The 10,826-nt window shown below is 48.6% G+C and overlaps 1 protein-coding gene across 1 annotated transcript; it reads left to right on the top strand.

Annotated features, from left to right (window-relative positions):
• The first annotated feature begins 2,809 nt into the window (after window positions 1-2,809).
• On the top strand, window positions 2,810-3,484 carry LOC123147093 (zinc finger protein 1-like). Its single transcript, XM_044566331.1, has one exon. It carries the CDS (start codon window positions 2,882-2,884, stop codon window positions 3,236-3,238), a length of 357 nt encoding a protein of 118 aa, XP_044422266.1. The 5' UTR covers window positions 2,810-2,881; the 3' UTR covers window positions 3,239-3,484.
• The last annotated feature ends 7,342 nt before the right edge of the window (window positions 3,485-10,826 follow it).

The raw sequence follows: 10,826 nt of genomic DNA, 5'->3' as shown, positions 1-10,826 counted from the left end.
AGATCCGGTGGTCGATTTCAGTGATGAGATGTAAACTATGGGTAAAGACTTGACGTAGAGGAATGGTTGTGCAGCGGCGGTGATCGCACATCGCATGTAGCTGCTGGGATAGCGGAAAGTGGTGGTGACAACACATGAAAGACTTTGATGATGGTGCTATGTGTACCGGTCTCGAGCTCCGTGGCGAAAGCCTAGGTATGACCTATGTTGGTTCCTGGCAATGGCGATGTTGTTTTATGTCGTTACCTTGTTGAAGGCAATGCTCGGACATGCTCAGGCTGGTTCTTGAGGGTGAAAACCTTGATTCTGCCTTCGTGGTTGGATCTGGCGACGTCGGCGCTTAAGCGTCGTCACCTTCCTGAAGGCATTGCTGTTGAAGAGTCTCGTCGTTCGTGTGATGTCTTAAGATGGTTGGTGCGGATATGGCCATTGCTATAGTTTGCCAACTGTGGATCTGATCGCTTTGGGCCTTCCTTTTTCTTTTTTTACTTCGCCTATGCATAGCTTCGGTCTTATACGACTTTGCTGTTGCCGGCGTGTTTGTGTGTGTTGGTGTTGGTTGTGTGCATCTTAGTTATGCAGAGGCCGGGTGTGTGCTCATAGTGTTTGTATCCTCTTGATGCTCCATTTTGAACCAATAAAGTTCATCCTTTATCGAAAAAATCTGTATAATATGACACACCATCTACATTTTATCAGTGTCAGCAACGACAATCTAAAACAAAAAGGTAAGTATATATCATGGCTTTTGTGTAGCTGTGAATATGGCAATATGCCAGCAATTAATATATGCCGACTGGAATTGATGGACTAGGGTGAAAATTGTACTACGACATAGTTTTGCAGTGTACATTTGTGAATCTATGATATATTTTTTCGTAACAAAACAGGGTTGTAAGCAAATTAGCATAAATGTGCTAACATAGAGGATACAATCGGCACACTGAAATTCACAAGATCCAAATGGTATACATATTTTAGACGAGCAATTTATTTATTCGATGTTCACACAAAGGGATACCTTTGTAGATAAAATTACTTTTATTTCTCACCAAAACATTGCTATACAATTCGACATTTGCTTGCAATTACGGGTTCCATCCTTCAAGCCATTTCTGGATGGGATGTGACATTAATTGTGCGAGTGAAAAAAAGGAAGATCTTAGTGAAATTAGGCACTGAATATGCATGTGAACAGCTACAATGCTACATAAATAAATGAGGCGGCCATGTACAATAGGATATTTCGAACGACAGATAGTGGAAAAGATAAAATAAATGATAGGATGTGCTAATGGAAGGGTAGATAGTAATAGTATATGTGGACTATCCAGTTTCCCATGACACGCAGAATTACAAATTGACATATGGGTTGTTACTCAAATTACTACACATATGTAATATTAAATTTCATATAACCTTGGGAATATAAAAAAGTTCTTTTGCATCCAGCCATCAAATTGCATATTTGTATCAAGATTATGTTTTCCATCTATGGGAACTTGCAGCTCTTATTCTATTTCTTTCTTAGAATCAAAATATACAATTGAAAACCTGGAAAAATATATTATACCGTGTACCCTTTAAACATCCTGCCATTATTTACACAAAACAAAACAATATGATGTCATTACTAAATTGTCTAAAGATCTAGCCCGCGCATCGAGCGGGCCACTTTGCTAGTGAATCGAAAAACAATATTCACTACATCCCTCGGGTCATTACCTCTGTGTGGCTGTCCTCCCTGTGAACAGAGCTAGATGCCGTACTGCCAGATGCCAATGGAAAACTAATGGTGCTCTCCACTCCCATCAGCAACACCTTTCTTCGGGAGCCGGATGGTCTCCTACGCCCATCGAAGGCGGACACACTACGGCTGAGCGCCAGATAAGCTGCGTGCAGGGTCGCCGCCCCTACGGCCAAGATGAATGAGTGGCCAGTAGCCTAAACCTGTCATGTGCTAGTGATAGATCCATGCATCTTGGTCGTGACGGATGGGCCCATGCTCAAGCGGATATCAACCCTTTTTCGATAATAAGGAAGTTAAAATGATGCATCATTGACATACACACATAATGAGCCCACTCCCGACCTCTAGATCAATAAGAAGCACACAACCAATACCACACACACACACGAAGAATCCCACCGACAAAGAGCAAAGTCGTAGAAGATCGAAGTTATACCTAGGCGTAGGGGCGAAAAAATATTTAACTATTCAAAACAACGAATAAAGAAGTACAACTACGCCACCCACACCAATCATCACTTGACATCACATGGATAACGAGAAAGGTTCTCTTGTAGCAACACCTCCAAAAAAGGAACATGTGTTGCCGTTGGCAGATCCAACCACCGAAGGTGAGATTCTAAGTTTTCATCCTGAAGATCACGTCCGAAAAAATCCAAGCTGTGACTTCAACAAGGTAAAGATGCAAAAACACTGTCATTACAAGATATAACTAATTAAGGTCAGACCTATCTTGAAGATCAAAATTGGATACCCGAGAAGCACCCTCAAATCAAAGTCATCATATATTGCCATCTCCTCTTTCCATGATCCCTGAAACGTCTCGTCAGTAATAGCAACCTTGACGGAACTTACGTGCACCTGTACATAAATACTCGTATGTAGAGAAATCGTCTCCAGCCGGCGACTTAAATGGGGACCGACCGGCCGGTGAAACGGTACCATCTCGTCGTCAATGCGCATTGCGCCATGCAGGCCATTCATCCCAGCCTGCCGGTAGGGCTACGTTGACGGCCACCAGCTGACTACACACAATAATACCGGGCGTGTACCTAGGTTGGCTACTTGTGCTCTCAAGATTTGGATCAACTTAACTAGCTCATCTCATACATTCAGTCATATACGATAACAATGGAGCAAGTAGAGAGTAGCGCGCAGGAGGAGCTCAGCCTCGAGCTCACTCTGGGCTTTGCTGTGTGCGTGACGACGGCCCCGCCCCTCCCCCGCTTCTTCTCATGCGTCTACTGCGACCAAAAGTTCGGCACCGCGCAAGCGCACGGTGGCCACCAAAACGCGCATAAGCAAGAGCGCGCCGTCGCCAAGCGCCTCCGGGAGACCGCTGCTGCCACGGCGCACTCTTGGAAGGCAGGGAGGGCTGCCACCACTGCTCAGATCTCCGGGGAGCCTGCAACAGGCTCCGTGGCGCACATGCGTGGCAGGAGCTCGTCGGAGCGCGACCACGAGCTCGACTTGGCTCTCCGGCTGTAACCGGTCGGCTGATCGATCAAACTCTGCCAGTATCCTTGGTCCGAACCCTTTATTTCCGGTGCTAGGTACGTTATAGTTAGCTATAACCATTTGTTTGAAAGTTCCTGCTGTGTATGCGTTGGATTCATATCAGCGCTCTTATAGTTAACTGGATATTTGTTTTTAAGGTCTAGACCATCCTTGTCCTTGGATTTGACACTAAATTTCGCAATTCGTCAGATTATATGACCATGGCGGGTAATGACGTTGCCATTAAAATCTGGGTCTATTCTCAGAAATGATTACTTTAGGGGCATTTAGAAAATATTGTGAAATAAAGACATTGGTCAACACCGTGTCGATAAGTAGTAGTCCCTCCTATCCATATTATTTGTTGCTCAAACGGATATATCTAGCACTGAAATATGTCTAGATATATCCGTGTGAGCGACTAGTAATATATTGATCAGAGGGAGTACTAGCTAGAGTTATTTATGAACATCTATCACTGAAACGGATATATCTAGCACTGAAAAATGAACATCTATCCCTTTAAGACACTAGAGTTATTTATGAACTTCTATGTATTTCAAGTGTCTATTTAGGGTTAAAATTTTCAATGAAATTTCATTGAAATTTCGCATACTTCAGTGGGGTCTGAAACATTTTCGACTCCGAAATTCCAAGCCAGATTAAAACTAATTTCAAAAGAAAATTCAATTAGGTTAATATTCATTAAAACAAAGTAAAATTTGAAATCTCAATGAGGTCCGAAATTGTTTTGTTTTGAAAATTAAAAACCTATTCTATTACATAGTCTCCGAGAGTGAGTTGCAATGCCAAGATATTTAAAAGAAAGGAGCTAACACCACAACCAAACTGTTGGGCATACTTTCTCTTGTGCTATTTAGCCTCCCCGTTGCAATAAAGTGTTATAAAAATTCATCTTAAATTGATAACCGTGTTGCTTTCTTTCTTGAATGAAACCCCCCCCCTCCCCCGTCCACTTCTATTTTATAGAGTGAAGCAAGATGGTTCACAGCATACGACCTGTCAGAATTGATCAGGCTAGAGATTAACTAAATGGCAGGCAACCAAACAGATGTCCGACTAACGAACGTCTCTGCACACTTTTTCTAGATATATTACATGTCAAGGAGGATAGAACTCCTAAGAGGGGTGAATAGGCCCTAAGAAGAGCTATATATCACACATCTCCCAGGAGTCGCGCCCACCTGAGCTCTATGTCATCCCCAAGAAATTCTATGTAGCTCCCCTCACTGCTTCTCCAACAAAAGAAGGCACTTCGGAGGAGCACAACTTGAGTGTCCTTGCAGAGTACGCTCCATTGATGAAGGAACCTGCTTAGTTTTGCAAAGACGCAACGCATGCCCTTCTAGGTTCTTTCCTGAAAACAGAAATCATTTCTTAGAGTCCACAAACTCCATAAAGAGGCTGCAATAACCATACATTGCACAGGTTTACTTTTATTCAATCGCCAAATGGCAATAATATCATGGAACGAAATAGGAGCAGTAATTTGAAAAGCTTCGTCAATGAAACCCCAAACATGTGAAGCCACGGTGCATTCGGAGAAAAGATGTTTCACATTCTCAGGTTCATTACAAAACAAAGCAAGTAATAGCATCTACATGTCTCCTCTTAGACAAGTTATCTCTAGTTAGGACTTTGGTAGGTCAGCTAGCCATAGAAAGATAGGAATATACTGAGGCAGATGACTTTCAAAAGACAGTCACCAATGGTAGAAACCACACCTCCGGATTTAATTTTATGATAAAAGGACTTAACAGGGTATCTGCCATTTGGTTCCAGCAACCAAATGGGTTCATCTGAATGCTCTGTTAATGACACTTTATAGACCTTACTCAACAATTGCAACCACAAGTCCCTCCCAGACTGATCTACACATCTCCTAAAATTTAGTTTCAGGTTCATGCCATCCCAGACTTGAGCAAGGGAACAGAGAGGTTGATCACGTATTTCAAACAAAGCCCAATATTTTACTTTAAGGGAGCAATCTCCCAACCATGTGTCATGCTAGAAAGTTATTTTCTCACCATTTTCCACCTTCCATTTATCGAAAGCATTAGAGGCATTTATAGCCCATGTAATTCCTTTCCAAAAACGAGATCCAACTCCAACTTTAGCCCACAAAACATTAGGTTTATCAATAATCTATTTGTGATCAATCAGAGTTTTCCAATCCCTCCCTTCACTGTCAAAGTATCTTCTCCCCAAAGAGGCTAGAAGAGCCCTATTAAAATGTCTAATATTTGGAACACCCAGATCACCAAATTTGTTCTTTCAGGATACGAAACTCCAGTTAGCTAGGTGGTACTTATGGTTGTCCCCCTTATTTCCCAAAAGAAATGAGCCATTTGGGAGTCCATTGCATTGATATAACACTTGGGGAACTTAACAATGGCCATAAGATAACCAGGAATACTGATAATGCAAGCACACAACAAAATTAATTTACCCCGGCAGGACAGAGTCCTCCCCATCCAAACAGAGAATAATTTTACAATCCTATCGATGATAGGTTGCAAGTCCTCCCTCCGTAGCTCATCGTAGTTTAAAGGGACACTTAGGGTGTGTTTGGTTGCAGTCATGGACTGGAATGGCATGGGTCCAACCCGTTCGCGGGGCTCGTTCTCGCGTTCAGTAGGCAGGTGGAACGGTCACCACCTGGTTCCCACGGACAGAATATTCGGCCCAAATCCGGAACCGGGTGAGTCCTCCCAATTGGGCGGATGACGCGGAATCGGTCTCTTTCCTCGCGCTCCCGCAGCCTTATCCTCTCTCGTGCAGGCTCCTCTCCCTCATCTCTCCCCTCCATCAATCTACGCCACCGGCCTCTCCCCTCGTCTGGTCTGCGCCGCCGGCCCTCGTCGTCTCGTCCACCTCCGAAGCACAGCCTCCCTATCCTCTGGGCAACAGCGGCTGCGAGAAGATCTTGAAGCTGGGCAACAGCGGCGACGCATGCCGGGAGAGTCGCGCTGCCACGCTTGATCTAGGCGCCATCCATTGACCGCGTGAGCAAGCACCGCCAGAAGCTGCGGTTGCGCGTGGGGACGCCAAAGCCAAGCCTCACATCCAGCCGGCCGCCATGTTCAACTGTCGTACATTTCTTCTAGCTGCTGTTTATCTTGTGCTTTGAGTCCGATTGGTGTACCTACACTCTTTTTCGTCGCATGGATAGATGGATTCGTTTCTTTGCTGGTCAAACAAAAATTGCTCGAGTCTGATTTGTTGATGCTCACACCCCTGTTCAGAAATCGAACTCAATGTTTACCGAGCATTGTTGCATGGATGGATGGATGACGACTGAGAAATTCATTCCATTCCATTCTTCAAACAAAACACCAAAATGTAATCATTCCGTTCCTTCGATTTATCCATACCAAACACAAAGACAGAACCGACCCATTACACTGGAATGGAACCATGCCATTCCATTACACTTCGTTCTCGAACCAAACACACCCTTAGGTAATTGATGGAAAAAGACCCCAGCTGATAGCAAAAAAGCTACGCAAAAGATTTTTGCCACACCTTCCTCGATGTTATTGCTAAGAAGATCACTTTTATGAAAATTAATTCTCATTCCAGAAAGGTTTTAAAAGCAGGAAAGAATCCACTTCAAATTTTTAGCCTTTTTTATAGAAGTTTCCAGGCATAGGAGATTGTCGCCAGCCCAGAAATAATGCCATGCCTAGCAGCCTTAAACAATATTTTTGAAAAAACATTGCAACTAAGTTAAAAAGCAGGGGGGTTGATGGATGGCCCTGTTTGAGGCCTTTCCACCTGCAAAGTAGGGGCCATTGGTGTCATTGATCCTAACAATAATAGTTTTTCTAATCGAATTGATCCATTTTGTACATAAACCTCTCGAGCACAGAATCTCAAATAGAAATTCCCAACTAACTCGGTCATATGCTTTCTCACAATCAAGCTTAAGGACAAGTCCTTCCGTACCAGATTTCTTAACCTCATGGATCACTTCATTTGGCATAACCACACTTACTCGTGTTGCTTTATGTTCAGCAAGTAAACATGGTTCATTTGTCGGGGTTGAACATGTTTGAGGGCAAGAACAAGACTCACCGGAATTATGGCTTGTTTTATGTTATTTCCTTGAAAGAACATTTTACTAGATTATGCTTTTGGGTGTTCCATCCGGTCCGTCATAAAAAGGACAACGACATGTCTGATTGCAACATCAAGTGGTCCACAATGAGTGGTAGCACAAGAAAACACTACTGGCAAGCAATTGTCTCGACTTGTCAGCCGTAAACCTCTCTTGGTAAGTTGTATTCTAACAGGATGTTAACTTGACTGACATGCACATACGTCACACATGTTTTATGCTATTTATTTTTTGTAGATATAGCATTACCTGTCATAGCTATCAACCATCGTAATTCACATGTTCGCCATTGTATACTCAAATCGTTGCACATTAGCTATGGTTGTACGAACCCCCGTCGTATTCCTTTTATAAAAAAGATTAAAACGTCCGACATATGTCAGTATGCAATTAAGGTGTCCTCCCATAGTAGCTGCAAGTGGGATCTTGACGAGATTTTGCGGCCGGGCTAGCTGCAGGCCACCAGTCCTATATGCATGCACACTTGTCATGCTACTCCTGAATCTCCAGGCAGCCTCCGACTCATCTGAGCCATATGTTTTTTCCTTTATTTGTCAAAATTAATGGCGACCGGCCAGAGCTCGATGTGCGGACCATATTCACGTACGGACTGCAGCCTTAATTTAGAGCATCTCCAGTCGTTCGGCCCCCCAGGGCGCTAAAAAAGAGCGGTCTGGAGGCGAACCGGCGCTAGTTCGGCCTTTGGGGGCGACCTAGCTCCCAGTCACGCCCCAGACACCACCCCAGGACGTGAAAAATTCGAACTTGGTCGTTCCCGCTCACAAAAGACGCCATAAGTCGGGCGATCGCAAGCCACAGTTCGGCAAACAAAAAAAATAGAGCGGTAGAAGTTCGCGTGCGCAACGCATCACTCGGCGGGCTCTGCCCCAGGCGTCGGCGGAGTTGGCGTGCGCGGGCTTGGCGGTGTCGGAGCTGCTTCTGCGCTAGGCGGTGTCGGCGCGGCTTCGGTGGTGCTGGGCGTCGTGGAGGCGTCATCACGTGGGCTTGGCGGCGGCGGCGGCGTGTGCGTCAGCGTCGGCGGCCTTGTCGAGGGAAGCTGGTTCAGGATGAGGCCGCGCTCCGCCAAGTACCACGCCTTGACCGCTTCGTCGCTGCTCTGGAGCATGTCTGCCCAACCCAGCAGGAAAGCCAGGTCGGTGTTTCTCTTCTTCACGGCGACGTTCGTCCGGAGCAGGTCGAGCTTGACGGCGCTGCTCGACATCAACGCCGACCACCGCGCCTCGGTCTTCTCTTCACGAAGGACGGCCCGGGCCTGCGCGTCGGCGAGGCAGTGCTCGATGGACTCGTGCACTCGAGCGGTGGCCGCGTCGGCATATTTCCCCTTCTTGGCAACTTTGTTGCCGTCCGGCCGCCCTTCCGATGCGCCAGGAGTCGGCGCGTCCGGCTTGTAGGTCTCCTTGGCCTTGTCGAGGGTGCGCCGGACTTCCGCCCACTTCTCACACTTGTCAATGCGCTTGTAAACATGGAGGTACTTGAATTCGGCGTCGCTGTTGCTCTGCCGGTACAGGGCGAACATGTGCAGCATTTGCGCGGAGGAACAAACAGTTGGCGCGCGTAAATGGTGAAGAGAGGCGGGAGACCGGCGTGGCATACCTGATCCTCAACGCTGACGCCGCTCTACGGGCGAGCCGCGACCTCCTTGACGACCCCATGCCATTTGTTGCACGCCCCCTGGATACGCCCCCAATGGTTCGGCATCGCCTTGGAGCCGCGCTGCATGTAGACGCCTTTGAAGTAGGGTCGACGAGCTTGCGCTCGTCGAACTTGGCCTTGATGCGGTCCCAATACGTGTCGGTGCTCTGGTTCGTGCCGGTCGTCAGGTCGAGGCAAATGACTTTCCATGCTTCGGCGAGGCATTCCTCCTCCTTGGACGCCTACTTGATGCGCGGCTCGCCTAATCTGGCCGCCCGCTTATTCTTCTTGCGCCCCTTCGCCGGAACAGGCGTCGGCTCCTCCTCCTCCTCCTCCTCGTCATCCTCCTCCTCCCGCTCCTCCTGCTCGTCCTCGCCATAGACGTAGCCGAGCTCGCCGTCCATGCCGCCGCTGAGATCCACCACCTCGTCCTGGGTGGCGAATCCGGGAGACGCGGTGGCCGTGGCCGAACCTGCCGCGATGATGTCGTCCATGTCGGCCTCGGTCTCGTCGGTGTCGTCGAGGTGCGAGAAGGGCAGCGGGCCACGGCGTAGCGGGGGTGTCGGGGAGGAAGCGTAGGCGGGCGGCGAGTAGTTGTATGGAGGGTACTGCACGCCGGCGAAGGCAGGAGAGGGCGTGCGCTGGGCCGGGTATCCATGGGGGAAGGTGACGTTTGTGTTGAACCCACCATGCGCGTCCCCGTCGCCGTAGCCCGGCGAGGGCGATCCCCATGGCTGCGGAGAGCCGACGCCTTGCTGGCCCCAGGGCGCGTACTAGGCGTGGCTTCCGGGTGGATTCATCATCCCCGCGCGAGTCACCTCGGCCTCGGCTTGGTCCACCGATGAGGCAGCCGCAGCCGCGCGCGCCGCGTTGTCGCGGGCCTTCTTTGCGATGGCCCTGTTCCGCCGGTCGGCGGTGACAGCCTCCCGCCGCTGAACTTCCGCCCTCCACTCGGAGTTTGACATGCCCGGTGGTTTGATCGACGGCGCCCTCGGCTTCCTCTGCTTCGGTTGGGCGGCGGAGGCGATCGCGGTTGCCGCCGCGCGGGGGGCGACGTACTTCTTCGATGGCATGGCGGCCGGCTGAGAGGCGAGCGGGAGGGAGATTGGCGGGAGGAAGGAAGAGTATGGGACGGAAGTGGGAAAAAACGGAAAGAAACGGCGGGAAGAGGCGCCCGCCTCGCCGACAGGGCGGACCCACATGCCCTTTTCGCTTGTGCCGGCGTCCCAGGCGCCTCCCAGGGCGCCGGGTTCGGCCTGGATCCACCGGCACCAGTTTCGGCCTGAGTCGGCGAAAAGCGGGCTTCTGGGGACGCGATTGGTCCCTTTTTTTGTCACCGGCGCGGCAAAAACGGCTGGGAAAAGCCTGTTGGGGACGCGGCTGAAGATGCTCTTGCAGCTGCTGCCCCTATTAGGCTTCTACGTATGACTCAGCTTAGCCATTTTCTCCATTGCTCGTCATCATATGCAAGGTCCAAACGAACATGCTAGACGAACAAAAGGAGGTCCACAGAAGAAAAGACGTCACGTTGCTGAAAATACCACACATTGATGGGGGATAGATGTGGTTGGACGGATCAGCAGGTGCATCTTGTCTCGAGCTACTGGGGCACGCCGTACGCAGGCGACATCTGAGCTAGTGATGCGGGCGCTCCATCTTCACTATAAAAGTGCATGTTTAGCCTAATCTTGATTCAAACCCTAGCCACCGCTGCTTCCTCGCCGCGCCGTCTTTGGGACAGTCGATCTCCATGATCGCTACCAGGGCGGCGCCGCCTGTATCTAG

This window comes from Triticum aestivum, chromosome 7A, assembly GCF_018294505.1.
Source record: "Triticum aestivum cultivar Chinese Spring chromosome 7A, IWGSC CS RefSeq v2.1, whole genome shotgun sequence".
In the NCBI taxonomy this organism is placed as follows: Eukaryota; Viridiplantae; Streptophyta; class Magnoliopsida; order Poales; family Poaceae; genus Triticum; species Triticum aestivum.
This window is presented reverse-complemented; position numbering and strand designations above follow the sequence as displayed.